The sequence below is a fragment of the Pyrgilauda ruficollis genome, unplaced genomic scaffold (assembly GCF_017590135.1).
Source record: "Pyrgilauda ruficollis isolate IOZ18807 unplaced genomic scaffold, ASM1759013v1 scaffold57, whole genome shotgun sequence".
NCBI classification, from domain to species: Eukaryota; Metazoa; Chordata; class Aves; order Passeriformes; family Passeridae; genus Pyrgilauda; species Pyrgilauda ruficollis.
Window position 1 is genome coordinate 624234 of NW_024527377.1, and position 17380 is coordinate 641613.

Here is a 17380-nt window from a genome sequence, read left to right on the forward strand (position 1 = left end):
ATTTTCATTTCCTGAATATGCTGTGCCTCATGCAAATATTAGTATGCCACAGTAAATTTATGGGAAAAAACCGCACTAAATTTGTGTAACAAATGTAGAAATACATTAACAGGAGATTTCTCAGGACTAGTGTGTTTTTGGAATGCTGTTTTCAGTGCTGAATTTACAAATGGAAAAGGTGAGCATTACAGCATATTACAGAGTACACTGTAAAAATATTAACAAAGAGCTTTTGAAATGTTTGTTTACTTAAGTAATGGTGCTATTTTACATGAACTGAAGTACAAGGTTATGTTGTCCCTTCTTGTCTCTGTAGTGCTCACAGTGATTGGTGTAGTTCAATGTCTTTGTGTTCACAAACCCTCGAAGAGCACCTCTAATGTGTTGTTGTTCCTCAATTATTCCTCAGCTATTATCTGAAAAACAACATGGAAACAGAAACCTTATGCTCAGATGAGGATGCTCAAGAGCTACTCCGAGAGAGCCAAATTTCCCTGCTGCAGCTGAGCACCATTGAGGTGGCCACTCAGCTTTCCATGCGGGACTTTGAGTTATTCCGCAACATCGAGCCAACGGAGTACATCGATGACCTTTACAAGCTGGACTCCAAAACAGGGAATGCTCACCTGAAACAGTTTGAGGATGTCATAAATCAAGAGACCTTCTGGGTTGCCATGGAGATTTTAGCAGAACCCAACCAACTCAAAAGAATGAAGATTATTAAGCATTTCATTAAAATTGCTCTCCACTGTCGAGAATGCAAGAACTTCAATTCCATGTTTGCGGTGATAAGGTAAAATACTTCCTATTTCTCAGATCTGATTGGTGCTGTCACAGGCAATTCTGGTAATCCGAACGGAAAGGAAATAACTGGGAATATCCACAGCTGGGACTCGGGGGTTTTCCAAAGCCAGGCTGATGGATTGTCACCAGAGCCTCTCAGCACTTCAGCCCTGTTGCGGTGCTAGGTGTGACAGTCTCTTTTGCACTGGTACTCACAGGAAAAGAGAAGATGGGTTCAAAGCACTCTTTGATTGATGAACTACAGAAACCTACCTGAGCCCTGTGTCAGTTTCTGTGACTTTGGCACCCAATTTCCCTTCTTTTTGTCTGTCATTGTTACTTTTCCAGGGGGCACTGAGTCCTATATGTGATGATGAGATTACTTTATTTCTTCCTTGCATTGTAAGGACTTCCTCAAATCAGTCTTGTTTTGGTTTCATTTTCTTTCTCATTCTTTCCTGTCATCTGCTTGCTTCTCTATTTTTTTTCCCCTCTTCAGTTGCACATTTAAGCTTTCTCTTCTGATTTACACTGAATGCTGCTGCTTTAACAGCATGAGTTCATAATTTCCTGTATTTGCAATTAACTTACACCCAGCCTTTACTGTAGGAAAAAAAAAAAAAAGATACTGTGATTCAACAGACAAAGATCTGGATTTGTGCTGCATTCCAACAGCATTATTGAAAACACCATTTTAAAATATTTTCTTCCATGTCTAACCAGTCCATCAAATGTATTGGCTTGTGGTTAGTCATTAAAGAATTCATTAATTTCTGTGAAGGGTACTGGACAGTCATTGAGACTGTGGCTGCTCATTATGTGGGAATAAACACATGGATACTGATTCTAATTTTTCTATTCTGCTCCCTAATTTTGCATGGTTTATTGTAGGTAAGGAAATTACTCTTTCTGCTCCTCAGTTAAGTCCAATCAGGCCATGACTAAAGTGGTCTTTTGTCTGGGGAAAAAAAAAGGCAAATAATTTAGTTTTTGTTTTACTATTATTTTCAGAAGAATATATATTTTTTTTTTTGTTAGCATATGGCACAGGGGTTCTCTTTCTTGCCTTGTCCTGCACAGCAGTTTGGTGCCATATGTCTCATGAAATAGGAAGATAACCATCTTAATGTAGTGTGGAAAAGAGGAGTTGTGGGCTGGCATATGTTTGATTTTTTCATGTCAGAGAAGGCTTTGTTTGGCATAGCATGGAGAGAAATTTGTCTAAAAAATAAACCAAATACAGTAAGTTTTTGGAAAAAAAAAAAGAAATCTGAGAATGGCAAATTCAGTGATAGTGTGGGTCTGGATTTGCTAAGTAATGCTGGAGCCTATCCCTTTCCAGTTCTGCAAAGGTGAGGACTTTGCAATTATTGCAGAATTCCTTGAGCCTAGGTGGTAACAAATTATTATAGGGAGGGTGGATTTAATTTATTGAATGTTTTTATTTAATGGGGTGTTTTTGCATCCAAATAATTCTGGATATATTTTTGCTTAGCTTAGTGGGAATGAGGGCACAGTGACAAGTTTTAGCATATCTGCTCCTTGCAATTCTCAGTCAGTTGCTCATTTACAAATGCTCTTGTCTGAAGCTCTGAAGTCAGAGAATCACAGAATGGTTTGGGTTGGAAGGGACCTTAAAGATAATCTTATTCCAGCCCCCTGCTGTGGGCTGGGACACCTTCCACTACAGCAGGTTGCTCCAAGCCCCATCCAGCCTGTCCTTGAGCATTTTAGGGACGGAGCATCAATTAGATGTGCTGGGGTCTCACCACCCTCATAAGGAAGAATTTTTTTCTAAAGTCTTGCCACTTTTGCTTGGGATGAGCTCTGCACTGTTCTCATTTTCTGTACAATCATTGGTTCACCTCATGCATTTTTTACCATTTTTGTTCTTAGTGTGGCATACATTTTTACAGGATTCTTAAATAGATGTCAGTCCTGTGTTACAGGGATATTATTTTGGCAGTCATTTGATATTTGTACCTTGAGCAGTCATGGTTTTTAGCAGTCCTGTTTAAACAGCAGAGGGTTATTGTGATGAACTCGTAGCCTGCTATTCACCCAGCTTTACAGTTAACCTTGGCAAAGCTATTTTTAATCCTTAAAACAACCCCCCAACCCTTCACTTCCTTCTGAAATGTAACGATTCTGCTCACAGCTAATAATGAAACATTTCTGCCTTGCAGTGGGTTAAATCTTGCACCAGTAGCTCGTCTCAGAGGCACTTGGGAAAAGTTACCCAGCAAGTATGAAAAGCACCTCAGAGACCTTCAAGATCTTTTTGATCCATCTCGAAACATGGCAAAATATCGCAACATCCTCAGCAGCCAGAGCATGCAGCCTCCAATTATCCCACTTTTCCCTGTTGTCAAGAAAGATATCACATTTCTGCATGAAGGTAATGTCAAACATAGAGAAAATAAATGAAGCATTGAATGTACTTCAACCCTTTCTTCAGTGCTCAGTGTGTCCACATGTGTCTAACGAAGCTGCCACCAGTAGGATGCTGTTGAGGGATCCTTTATAGGAGTGAAGTAAAATAGAACTGGGAATGCCTAATGGAAGAGACTGGTCCTAGACAAAAATTAAAAACAAAATGCATATTTTTAGTATTTTGAAAGCAATGCTGTAATCCTCCTCAGCTGTCCTGAGGTTTAGGGTGGAAGCATAGGTGTGTGTGCTGTCTGGTAGCTACACTACTTCAAATATTTTCTCTTACAAAAAGCTTGTTGCTGTAATGTTTTCCAGGTTTTCATTCCATGTTGTGACATGCATACAGTGATACACCTCCTACTCTTGCTTTCAGCATTTTCAAGGGATTTTGTTTAAATGTTTCCATCTTGTTCCCTTTATACAAAGTCCTGTTTATAACTGGTTGAGGTGAATCACTTCCAAATATGCTTAATTCTTGGTTGTGATGATTCAGAACTATTTGAACTTCTTTCCTGATGTGAATGTTGTTAATGTCAATTCTGTATTTAGACTATTTTAATATTATGAGAGTTAATTTGGGCATAGTTCACTTACTCCTTTTTCCTTCTACTAATACTTGTTACTTTAGATACCAGTTAACAAAAGAATATAGGGTAGTCCAAGTGGGTTTGATTCCATCAGTGTTTTGAGAGAACATCCTGATTTCTTGCTACATTGATTAAAAAAATTGTGTTGACTGGGGGATAGGGAGGGGAGAAGAATAACAAGGGAAGAGCTAGAAGCACAGTGGCTGTTCAGAAATATTTATTACTTCTTTTTTTTTTTTTTTTCCTTTCCTTTCCTTATGTGTGTGTTTCAATTATGCAGGCAATGATTCTAAAGTGGATGGCCTGGTAAATTTTGAGAAGCTCCGGATGATTGCCAAAGAAATCCGCCAAGTTGTGCGAATGACCTCTGCAAACATGGATCCAGCTGTGATGTTCAGACAAAGGTGTGCACTGGGAAGGGCAGCAGCACTGAGGGGTCTCAGTGTGGGGGGATCTGGGTCTCTGTGTGCATCAGCACCTTGGTATTTCATTGTGTGCCTCATCACTGACATCTACCATCAAACCACAGCCTTTATCAAATTATGGCAAAACAGTTGATGCTTCCCAGACATGCTTTGAATGACTAATAAACCAATTTATTGCCTTTAAAAAGCATAGAAGAATAAGTTCTAATTTTAATGATACATACTTCTGCCAAATAAAATGTTAGTGTCAGTAGAGTTTTGAGAGAGGTATAATATTACAGGGTACAATATTTAGATACGAGAGATAAAAAGCACCTGAATCACTGATGTATAGATCTCAAATGCTGTTTCAAAACAAAACCCCACTGAAAACATATTAAATTCAAACTAAATATTTTTTATTTGTTCTAAGCACAGCTTGTTCCACCTACATAATGTTTGATATGTTCAGGCTTCAGCAGGTGGAGGGTGTTTTCTTGGCTTATTTTTCTTATTTTTTCTTTTTATCTTGATGCTGAATATCACCAGGCTTGATGTTAACAAAGTGCAGAATAAAAGCAACATAACCCCTAATCTGGTGCTGATTAGCTCCAGATTTTATTTAGTGGAAATGAATTATTTCCTGCATCTGTTTTCTCCCCACTGGCTGAACTGAAAGCATCAGTGGCTCTGATGTTGTGTCCATGCAGGGTCCTGACCCTGTAGGTGTCCATGGGGTGGGTGGTGGCCTTGCTCCTTGCACTGTCTGCCTCAAACTGATGGGCCAGACAAAACCCCTCAGGTGCAGTCTGGTGGGGAGTTGGGTCATGGCTGAGGAGCCACGGGGCTCTGACTTGAGAAAATGGCAAAATGCTCTCCTGAGCCGCCCGTGCCTGTGTGCACCCAGCAGAGGAGAGCTCCCTGAGCACCCTGGAGGGAGCAGCGCAGGTTGGAGACACAGGGGACAGTTCCTGGGTGAAGTGTGCTTCATCCACCCAAAATTCCAGTGCACTTGTGATTCTCTCTGATTTGTGAATTCAGTTACATCTGTGCAGTGGAAGGAAATAGGGCATGCAAGGATAGGGAGCCTTTATAGAAGCATGGAGATTTGGTTCCCTGTGCTATTCCAGTGGTCAGGATTCACAGAGGATCATCAGTTCTGTCTGGTTTTTGTTTGCAAGGCTGGCTGTCAGGAAAGATATTTCTTTTTTTCAAATACAGGCATTTGAAGCCAGCCTGGATTGGGCTGTGAGCAGCCTGGACTAGTGGAAGGTGTATGGGGGGATATAAAGGGATGAACTTTGGAGTCCCTCCTAACACAAATTGTTCTGTGATTCTGTGACTCTAAAAACAGCCCAGTCTGCGCCAAAAATACCAGAGCCTTGTTAATGTTACTTTGTTTCACAGTGGAGATTCACTTTTATACAGTTGGATAGAAATTAGCAAGATTTCACTTTTAATATAAAATTATAAAGTCAGTTACTGAGAAGTTGTGATTGCTTTTCAGAAACTTTGGCATTCACAGCTGAAATTAGTCTATAAATAAATCTCCTTGATGGCCCATGCACTTCCTAAGACCTCATGAAGTCTAATAATTCAATAAATTTAACAGTAAATAGTTACCTTTAGTATGTTTTTCAGAATTACAGAACACATTTTAATGACTGTAATTTAAATTACACATGCTGCCATAAACTGCTTAGGCATCCAATATTAAAGATAATGCCAAAGATTAAAAGAAAATAATTCCATGTTTTCATGTCATTTATATTAATTTTCATTGTCTCTCATGTTTGATCTCTCAGTTTGTGTTATGAAGCATCAAATAAATGCTTTTGAAAATGAAAAATCAACAAGAAAGATGTGTATTAGTGGTAACATGAGACTTGCTCACAAGTTCATTACCAATTACTGAGAGTGTCCAGGCTTTCAAGGTGTATTTGGCAACTGGCTTGTTTTCCAACCAACAGTCAAGAGAAAACAATATCATAAACTTGAAATTGATAGTGATGATTTATCATACACTTTCAACAGGCAAAGAATAAATTAATTTAATCCCATTTTCTGCAATATGAGTGAGTTGCACTCCATCGAATTTGACTTAGAGAAAATAAAAGAAATTAATGCAAATTTGAATTTTTCAATTCATAGGTTAAACAAAAAACTGATAGATACTGAAGTATTTGTCAAGTTTTGCCCCTGCATTTCATGAAAACATTGTGTTATTGTTTGAGAAGAATATGGCTGTATAGAGATTTTTCTTTTCTGTTCTTTCCTGTCTACATCTTTCTTCCTGACTCTCAACTGTTTTATTTTTTTCCTGTGCTTTTCTGTTCAAATACATGCTTCAATGTATATGGCTCTTGCTTACAGGAAGAAGAGGTGGAGAAGTTTGGGGTAAGTGTAGAGCTGAATGCAACTAAGATAAATAAAGATTATGCAACTCTTAACATACTGCATCCTCCTCTTTAGTGCATGCATCTGAAATACAGCATGCATTTTATTAACCCTGCAATACATGTTTTTTTGAAAACAGGAGTAAGGGGTTACAGCCAACATTTTACTGCAGCTATAAGAATTCTGAGTTGCTTTTGTGTAATAGATAAATTGTTTGAGTTTTGGCTTTATGCATTAAAAAAAAAAAAAAAACCTTGCTGTGCAGTTATATTGGAAGGCAAACTATTGTGGGAAGTAAATGAAATAAGTAACTTGCCTTTTAACATGTTACTGAAAAATTGAAGCCATTCTGCATTTTCAGCTATAAGGACACTTTGAATTGTGGTAATGATGTAGTAATTTCCTCCCTGAGGTTTGTCTTCAGGCAGCCTTCAAAGTATTTATTTTTAGCACATGTTTAAAATGTATCTCACATTTCCTGCACCAAAATCGTCATTGATCCTACTGGGAGTGTTGGTTGTGTGAGGTCTGGATCATGGAATGACTAAAGATGAGAGTTCTGATGTTGGCCAGGGAAGCTCCTGCCTGGCCCAGGGCAGTGATTTTGAGACTGACATTGTAGCCATGTTTTATGGCTGTGTGTTACCTGTGTGCCCTTGCATAGCAGTGATGGGCACAGTGCCAGGACCTGGGCTGCTCATACTGGGCCTAGCAGGTTTGGATGCTGGTCCCTGATGCTGATGTGGATGTCCTTGGCTGGCAGCATTTGGTGTTCAATAATCAGCTGCTCACAAGGCAGCTCATGGGGAGAAGTAGCCAGGACCCATGGAGCCACTTTAATTTCTAACTCTTGGAATTGCTGTGAGCACAAGGGAATAAGGAAAAATAATTGTTAAAGAAAGTAGAATTAAATTGCCTTAAAAAGTCAAATCCAAACATGAAAGAAAAAAAATCCATGTGTACATAAACAATAAAATGTTTCTGTCATTAAAAATAAACATAATTTCCTGAGATTGTAGAATAGCTTTGTCCTTATCCATCAAGAGATAGGAGTGTCCCCTTGGTTTGGATAGTTGTGAACACTCCATCATGCCTTTTGCTACTCCTTGTCTCCAATAACATTACTTTTTTATTTAATTAAGCTATGAATTGCTGAGAGCTTTTAAGCTTCTATTTTCTCTCAGAATGATTATTTAACATGTCTGAAAATATTGCAGTCATCTGTTTTCCAACATTTATTTTCTAAGCTCAGTTTACTTGATTCCTTGGATTTTCTCTAACAACATTTCATTCTGACTCTTTTGGCCATTATGGCTCTTCTGTGCCTGATGTTGTTTATTCTGCCACTTGTGATTCTGTAAACACACAAGATCTTGATAAATGTCTTAATGTAGCTTTAAAAATATTCATCTGAATATTTAAAAATCCCCACACAAACCCAGCTTTGAACAACTTTGACATTTTCCATTAGGATTTACATGTGACTTATACTGTGATCTCCGTTTGTTTAAAAATGCATCAGAACTGGTGTGGCTGTAGGACTTTTGGCACTTGAAACAGAGGTGACTGTGTTTAAAGTATAGCCTGATCAGTTGTTTGGTCACTCTTCCAGTGTGAATAGGAGTGACTGTCAGGGAGAGTAACTCACGTTCTTTAACAATTACAGTATTATTTATTTTTGCTGCAGTTACTGATAGATTTGAGAGCTCAAAATTAGGAGCATTGAGGAGCATCCTCTTTCATAGATTCAAGTCTGTACAAGTCTGGGTGTGTGTATATCATCACTGCCTTCCTCACCTTTCTTGGGACACGGTTTTTAATGAGCTGCTCTTCTGTGAATGTTTTTAGTTAATTGGAGAAAGAAGTTAAGTGTGTAATCAAATGCACTTTGTACATTTAATGTAATTTGCCCCTTGTTTAACCATTATGAGAAGCTCAGTTTTCTAAGAGGATTGCAGTGCTCACTCACTTCTGTGCTCAGCTAAGTGCAAGGAGTTTCTGTGTAAGCCTCATGCACACAGTGGGTACCCAGCTCCTTAAACCACCAGAGTTACCAAGTTTGTCCACTTTTAGAATCTACAGTTGAATTCATAGAGCTGTTAAGGTTGGAAAAGACCTCTGAGATCATGAAATCCAGCCATCAACCTATAGAGCTGTTAAGGCTGGAAAAGACCTCTGAGATCATGAAATCCAGCCATCAACCCAACACCACCACCATGTTGACCACTAAACCATGTCCTCAAATGCCTTAAACATGTGTTTTTTGAACACTTCCAGGGATGCTGACCCCACCACTGCCCTGGGCAGGCTGTTCCAGCTCTTGACAATCCTTTCCATGAAGAAGTTTTTCCTGATGTCCAATTTACACCTCTCCTGGCACAACTTGAGGCCATTTCTTCTCGGCAGCTGCGGGTCCTGCAGCACAAGCCTGGGGTTCATTAGTGGAGCTGAATGAGTTCCACATGCAGCACTGCCCCTTGTTCTTCCCAGCTCCACATTTCCACAAGCAGTCCTGTTCTAGGCTCAAATCCCTGCTCTCAGTTTACTCCGAGATGTTAAGACAGGCATTGTTTTAATGCTGTTCATCTTTTTTAACTCATTTGCATCAGCATGCACTAGCCCTAACTGAAGATTATTGGTATTAATCTGCTTTGGCCTATGCTGCTGCAGCTCTTTGTTGCTGTTGAGAACTGAACCTTTAGTGCTTTGCTCTTTTCTCTCGTAGGTCTCTGAGCCAGGGCAGCATGAACTCCAACATGCTGGACGTGCAGGGAGGCGCTCACAAGAAGCGCGCCCGCCGCAGCTCGCTCCTGAACGCCAAGAAGCTCTACGAGGATGCCCAGATGGCCAGGAAGGTGAAGCAGTACCTGTCCAACCTCAGTGTAGAGACAGACGAAGAGAAGATCCAGATATTGTCACTTCAGTGTGAGCCTGCATACAGCACTTGTAAGTACAGTGAGCTAGAACAGCAGCATGATCTCTAGCATTTATAAAAAACATTGTTCCTTCTCTAAAAATACTCTTAAACTTTTCCTCTGAGGAGAAGATAGTGTAGTAAGGGTTGTTTTGTCAGTTCATGTACTGAGAGCTTCAGCAAGACAGCATGTGTGTTCATGTTTTGGTTGAGCTCAAAAAATTTCTGTGATGTTTTTTATTTTGACCTTTAGTTCCTAAAGCTGGGTGTCTTTCCATCAGTCTGGCAGGAAATCCAATAGCACATCAACTCTGCTGGTGCCCTGCTGTCCTTGCACACAACTAGGAAGGATAAAAGTAGTCTTTACCATATGAACAGCAAGAAATGAAAAGAGACAAAATCAATATAGAAACTGCAATGGATTACACCTTAGAATAAATGAAGATTGTTGAGAAGGAGAAGTTAGGTCAATATTGACTGATAAGTTTGACATGGCTTGACAGTCACAAATTGAGGACTACAGCAGGATAGCTCTCATAATTTGAGCTCTTGTCAAACAAAATGTTGTCTGACCTGCTGTCTTACACAGTTCAGTAAATTCTTATTTAGACATGAGAGGTTATAATTGTATTTTATTTAGATACTTTAGCAGTTTTCACTTTCTTGAAAGGCAGATTTGTTTCAAAATAGATGAGTAACAACCATGCTAAACAAAATTATGTTTCCTGCTTGTCTTTTGTCCAAATATAGCATTTTGAGGCTTTTTTTGTCTTCAAATACTGTTTTATCTCTGGTGAGGTAAGTTCAAAGCATAACTAGGAGATGGCATCTTGAAGATAAAATTTTAAGCCCTTGCCGTTACCCAGTATTAAGAAAGCAAATCCTTGTTATTGCCTAAGATGCTGTCTTATGCAAATATTCTTCTAGCATTTACTTTTAAGTAACATTGAAGCAGGAAACCTGGAAATGGCCACATTTAACTCTCTTTTAAAAATGCTAAATCCTTCATGTTTGAACTCTTGCTAGATGATCTGTGTGCAATCATAACAGGTACCAGGCCCAAGAGAAAAACATAAATGTTATCAGATTGGTTTTTATTTGTTAAAAAAAATTAAAATCTTATATGCACAGTGCTAACCATAGATATTTGGAAGTAAAAATAGGGAATATATACCCTACTGCTTCATGTAGTTAGGCAAATCAAGCCCATATTTTCTTAAACATCAGGAAGGAAAATGAAGTTTAAGTGGATGTACAAATAAATATGTAGTAGATTGGCATATTATTAAAAGTAACATTTTTAAAAACTGGGGAAAAAGCCTTAAACCCCAAAACCCACAGGTAGTAGATTATCCTCGCTACAGAGAAAGAATAGAGCAGTGATGTGTGGCATGAGGGACCTGCCAGCCCCTTGTGGTTTTAAATCTGGTGCAGTGAGAGCACTGACCTTGCAGGGATGTCTCTCCCCACTTTGTTAGATTACCCACTTTCAGGGGTTCAGCTCCCCCTTTCTTACCTCAGTAATGAGCTTCTGTCCTTGCTTGTGGTAGGAATGAGCACCAGGGACACTGCAATCCAGAGCTTTCCAACTGAATTTAAGGAGAAATCAGATGAGGAGCAGTCTGTGAATTGCTTTGTGATTGAAGCAGAAGCTGAAGCAGAGCCCTGTGCTGTAAATCACTTGTGCCACCTAGTGAAACATTTGATGCCACTTGCAAAACCACCTGATTTTGAAAGAGGTGCTGTTATGCAATTCCACCTTGCATGCAAACATTTAAAATACAGGCTTGTGGTAGAAGTAAACAACATCTTTTGATCTCTTGATGAAGTACCTCGATGGCACTTTCAAGAATTTAGGACTTTTTTTTAAAGCTCTTCATGCATCATCTTCAGTTGTGATGGGATCGTCGTGTTTGGACTAGAAGTGGTTTAAAATACAATTTATCTTCTTAATACAGTGGTTGCTTTGGATGGATGGTTGTACTGCAATAATCCTGCAATTGAAAATGCTAGATATTTATATGCAGTTTTTCCCTAACAGTGACAAAGAATTTAAGTGAGAGAAGAGGAGGGAAATCTTCCGAAATGTCTCCAGTGCCCATGAGATCAGTTGGCCAAACCACAAAAGCCCATCAGCATCAACAAAATCGAATGAGTCAAGTTCTTCAGGTCCCAACTGTGAATTTGTACCCCAGCAGGAAAAAGGGACTGACAAAGGATCATGTCACATTCAGTGAGTATCTTCAGTTCACCTGGCTGGGAAGGTTTAAAGATGCAAGCAAGGAGGAGGGAGAAGCTCTTTTGTAGCTGAGCGGTTTATGTGAGATACTGTTGTAAACTTTATTAGATTAATTCATTTTGAAAAAGCTGATACATATTGCTATGTTTTAAGACAGCATGCTTAGTCATTTGCACAGTCCTTTATAACTTTAAAACGGTCAATAGTGAGATGCTGTCTCCAAATATGCTCTTGCTTCATGAGGTCTAATATATTTGGGTGAAATCATTGAAACAAATCACAGACATTTAATATTTTAACCACTGGGACACCGTTTTAACAACATTATGGTCAAATGGAGCAACATACATTATTAGTTGCCCCTAGTGAACATATTTTTTTAGTCTCTAAATTTGCTAGTTGCAAAGCAGTGGATTCTTTATTAGAAAGCTTTTGTCCTATTTACATAACTGTTGTATCATTTGAAAGCTGCAGTTGTGGGTTATTAAATGAAGTTTGATGCAGTCAATAACTGATACAGAATTATTTTATATTGGGCATCAACATAATTTGAAATAGCTTCAGAAAACAATATATTACAGCATATAAAATACTCTTTCCAGTTAGTACTTATTTCAGTTCTCCTCTGAAAAGCCTGTTCAGTTTGATAAGTTCCAGAAACTTTTCTCAGAGGTTTTTCTTCATTTGTGTGTGGTGGTCCATGCTATCTAACAGTTATTGGGAACTTGAAATAACTCCTCAGCACTGAGTCCTCTGCAGGATGGTCTAATAGAGAGTAAGAAACACCAAACCATGTCTGTGACACTGGTTTTGCTAAACTGGCCAAACTGTGGATAGTGGCCATGAGTGTTGATTTGAGGGCTCCTGCTTGTGAAGATCTTGAGCTGACCTGGTAGCTCTGGCACACATGGTTTTTAACACAGTCCCAACAGTGCCACGGGCAAGGATTTCCTCCAATTTATACTGCACACAGATATTTTTTTGCATAATCCTTTGCCAAAACCACAGCAAATATATCCATTGCAGTGGTTCCTGTTGGGATGTGGATGTTTCAACACACTTAGATGAGCAGCCAGCAGTAGCAGTGGCCACAGCTGATCTGATCTAAATTTAAATGGAGGCTGCCTCCACATGCAGAATTCTCGGAGCATCTGCTCCTCTCTTTGCTGAATATTCTGGTTGTTCTACGTGGTGCTTATTTGTAATTTAAACAGAAATCAGTAATTCAGAAGAAGAATAATATGCAGTAACTGATGCCATTGTTTTCATAGGTACAGGCTCTCCACAGAAGTCATTAAGCTTGTCTGAGGAAGTAAGTAGTAAGAAACAAACAGATGACACTATGTCCATGGCATCTTCTTTGCACTCCAGCCCGCCTGCTTCTCCTCAGGGCTCCCCACGCAAAGGTAAGTGTATGGCAGCATCAGTCCCAGGAGCTGGAGCCTAAACCAGGGTGGGCAGTGGCAGGAATATTTGTTGGTAATGACATGTAAGAGAAATAGTAATTTCGATTATTCATATCAAGAATAGAATCACGTCTTTCTATGAATAGATATGATTTTCCAATGTATTTGTATATTTTGGACCTTTAAGTCACTTAGTATTTGAAAAAAAGGGAATAGTTGTTTTCTTAAAATACTGCCTAAGAGCTTTTGGCAGAATTCCCAACAGAACTGAAGTGCTGACACCTGCCATCATGCCAGTTCAGATTTAGGGGGCCACTTAAATAAATGGAATTCTCAGACCTGGGGATTTCTTGAAGATGACAGTGTTGGACAGAAACTGCAGCTATTGAGACAACTTCTGGTCTTGCCCAAGTTGGAATACCAGGTGATCAGATAGAGCTGGAGGTGGAATGGTATCGTAGTTCTCCAGGACAGCTGGTTTATGTTGCTGCAGAAGTAGTGCATCCATCTAAATCCTTGAGTCGCTCCTCATATTTTTTGTTCTTGTGCACAGGGCTTTGTATTCATCCCTGTCTCTCATGATGCCCTGAGAATCCCTTTATTTTTGATGTCTTCATCTTAAAAGACCTGCATCACTTCATCATTAGTCAACCTTGGATGGAAATTGATTTGAAATCTCTTAGCACCACTCAGTAGCCAGCGCGGGTGGTTGGTGTTGGATGGCGTAAGGCCTCTCTCCTCCCTTCTGTGCTGCTTTGACTCACTGACTGCCCAAAGCCACTTGGCATGGCATGGCACAGTGACCTGCTGCATCTCTCACCCTTCTCAGTGGGAGATCAGGCTGGTCTGTCCACTTCTGCCTTCACAAGATCGTGTTTCCTTTAGGAGAATGCCACTTATTTTACTTAAACACAGCATATGTATAAAACTTCAACACTTGGGTTGCCAAATCTTCCTCCACTGAGCATTGCTTATAAGTATGTTATTTTTGTTAACTTTTACCTGGTTCTTTGAAAATAATGTTTTATTTCTTGGGAATTGTTTCATTAATTCAACTTGCTTTCAGCACTGATCTCATTTGATTGAGATGATCTGTACTTTGTTGTATGTGTTGTGCTAACAGCTCATTGATCTAAAATTAGGTGCTTCACAGACAGCTGAAAGACATAATTTTAGGCATGAACACATTCCACTTGATCTTAGATTTCATTTTCTTTTGAGCTATACTCAAGTGATACACAAATAGGATTGAAGAAGAAAGGATTTTCATTTAGGTTGTTATTTTTGTTGTTATTTATCTCATCATCTATCAACATCTGTCTGTGTCTACTTCATTGTAGTTGGCAACATCCAAAGGTCGGATAACTGCAGTCAGATGAATCTCTCTGGCTCTTCCTCATCACTGGCCAGTGAAACCAGCAACAAGAACAGTGGACAGCGCAGCTATGGAATAGGTGGGGCTTATTTACAAAAGCAAATTCAGAAGATTTGCCAAGCTGGAGAGAGTTCTGAGAGAAGTGCAAAGGTGGACAGAGAGAAAGAGAGTAGAAAGACAGAAGCTGAGCACGAACCCACAAAAATAAAGGGATCCCTGTTTAGAAGACTTAGGGAAAGAAGCTTCTCCAGGGAAAGAACAGCTGTTACTGCAAAAAGGGAAGCAGAGCCCACTGAAGCCTTAGAAAGCAGTGGAAACCAAAACAGCAAGGACATTGATACTCTGAGTACAGCAAGTATCTGTACCAACAGCAGTGTGTACATATCCTACTGCCTATGCACAAGGCCTAGAAGAAGGAGAAAGACTATATAATGTCTTTTTAGAAGGAAGACTGATGTCCGTGTTGTGTCTGATATCCTGAGTTTATCTGAGTTATTTCAGCATTATCCATTTACATGTTTAAGATGTTTGATGTGCTTTCCTTCCAGATGTTTGTGTCAGTTCATTATAGCTAATCACCCTTACAGTGCAGTGAAGACAATAATGTGAAGTTTAGAGAATCAAGGAACAGGTACAGTGTCAGTTCAGTTCCTTAGTGTGTCCCAAATGCCAGTGAAACAGTAAGTTCTGCAGCATTTGTTAATTAAACAGTCCCTGATACTTGGTCAATGGAATGCTCACTTCCAGCATTGGTGTGTATTCCATTGGTCACATCTTCTGCTGTCCTTTTCAGCCCAGCAAATACTTACATTTAATGAAGAGTTCTTCTCTAGTGTTCTTCTTTAATGAAGAGAACAAAGAGTTCTTCTTTGTTTTCCAGATAGCTGGAAAACTGTGAGGGCATTTCTTACTGCAATGTAGTTGTGTAAATTTAAAGAGTCCCTAAAAAATGTAAAGAATATGAAATATTAGTTATTGCCAAATGAAAGAAAACTGAAATTTAATCTTAAAAAGGCTGTTCTTTAGTACATTTTAAGGTTCAGTTCTATAGCTTGATAATACTGATACTTACTGCTCATATTTGCTCTTAAAATCTTACCAAATAATCAAAGTTAAGCTCTAAAATCTCTGATTATGAGCATTATGCTCAGTGGCTGTATGCCAGTGTCTCCACATGCCATACTGTATCATCTCTGTATTGTTTATGCATTTAAGGGCATCCGTTTTCTGTGTTAGATTGTGTGTATCACTGGCTTTTACTTGTCATTTCACTTCTTCACCTAATCAATGTAAATTTGTGGCAGTCCCACTAAAAGGCACAAGTGCAAAAATTTAGGGAAAAAAAAAAGCTTGTCTGAGGTGTTAGATTTACAGGGGTGTATACCTTATTTGTGTCTGAGAAGTTATTTGAGGGTAAGCCAAACAGAAAAAAAAAAGCATTATACATTTTGCTCTGAATCTGGTGGGTCTTCAGTTGTTCCCCTTCTGTGGGAACAACACTGGAGTCTGGTCCAGCTCCTGCCAAGGCTGTACTTCCAGCCTTTGCTTCCTTCTCTGTTAGTTTTGGAGCAGATAATAAAACTGAAATGGATCATATGGCTAATCCCTGAGTGCTCATAGCTGTCTTTCACCTTAGTCAGCATCTCCTCCTCCACTGCCAGAATCTTTTTTTGAGTCTTGCATGGAAGTATGGCAGAGGGATAGTGGGAAGTGTGCTGCATTTTTACTGAAGGAGTCAGCACTTGCAGAATTGGAAAGACGTGATTTGCCTGCCAGTAGCGATGCAGTAGGCTGCTGATTCTGGTTGTGTAGGTTAAAGCTGCTGCTCTGGAAAGTAGTGGATTTGCAGGCAGCTTACTGGTGTTCCTGGACTTTCATTAGTAAATCAGTGCTAGATGCTGCTAAATGCTAAAAGCTTTAGTACCCTAAAATCCACAGTGGACTGACTGTATGCAAACAAGGTTTGGTTGGTTTTCCCTAAATATCCTCACTGTATTGTGTGTGTCAATTCTTCGTTGTTGTATGTTGATGGAGACATTCTCCTCTCCTCTCCTCTACTTAGGCTATGCCCTCATACCTTCCACTAAATCCGACAACTTCTCAGACTCCAGTCACAGCGAGATCTCATCGCGCTCCAGCATCGTGAGCAACTGCTCTGTGGACTCCATGTCAGCAGCACTGCAGGACGAGAGGAGTTTGTCCCAGTCCCTCATTGTGGTGGATTCAGGAGGGGCAGAGAGGAAGGAGCATCCTCAGGCACTGACAGATTACGGCCAGCCCTGCCCGGGGTAAGGTGCAGCTGCTTCTGCTGGGGTGTTCTGCTGTCAGAAGGGGTAAGGAAGCTTTGGCCAGGACACAGTTGTGCACTCCACTGTGGTTATCCAGCTTCTGCTGGAAGCTGGAGCTCTGGTGCTGCGTGGGAGCCTGTTTCCATAAGAAGCTTACAGAATTACTTGGGGAGACAACAGCTTGTTCCCATTGGTGGGGTTTAGCTGGATATTTCTTGCAGGAGACTGGAAGCTTGTTGAAAGCCAGGATGATGCTTAGCAAATTAATGCCATGGTGAAAGACAGCAAAAGAACAGCAGGATATGATCAATTCTCTCTGAGTCAGCAGTGCCAGTCACTTAACGTGCTCTAATGTGATTTGTAAGGATTTTTCTAATTATCCTTTGTTGCTTAGGCAGACTGGCAGCTCTCTGCCAGTGTCTTTCTGACAGTTTCCACACAAGAGGTCTTGTTACTTCAGTGCAATGAGAATTTGTGCTGAAATGATGCTTTGAACTGGATGTTTTTGGATTTTTTTTTGCTAGATGTAGCACCTTGACCCATAGGGTGTAATG

The 17380-nt window shown here is 39.8% G+C and overlaps 1 protein-coding gene across 13 annotated transcripts in view; it reads left to right on the forward strand.

Annotated features, from left to right (window-relative positions):
• RAPGEF6 (Rap guanine nucleotide exchange factor 6) overlaps window positions 1–17380 on the forward strand; it is a 122627-nt gene that overhangs the window by 93749 nt on the left and 11498 nt on the right. For 5 of the 13 annotated variants that reach the window (XM_041481804.1, XM_041481795.1, XM_041481793.1 and 2 more), the window contains 9 exons: window positions 410–793; window positions 2970–3181; window positions 4084–4207; window positions 6581–6604; window positions 9330–9550; window positions 11560–11751; window positions 13029–13163; window positions 14504–14617; window positions 16601–16826. In XM_041481804.1, coding sequence (XP_041337738.1) covers window positions 410–793; window positions 2970–3181; window positions 4084–4207; window positions 6581–6604; window positions 9330–9550; window positions 11560–11751; window positions 13029–13163; window positions 14504–14617; window positions 16601–16826 — 1632 coding nt within the window. The remainder of the gene's footprint in view (window positions 1–409; window positions 794–2969; window positions 3182–4083; window positions 4208–6580; window positions 6605–9329; window positions 9551–11559; window positions 11752–13028; window positions 13164–14503; window positions 14618–16600; window positions 16827–17380) is intronic. The other 8 variants (XM_041481798.1, XM_041481806.1, XM_041481799.1 and 5 more) reach the window with 3 other exon arrangements.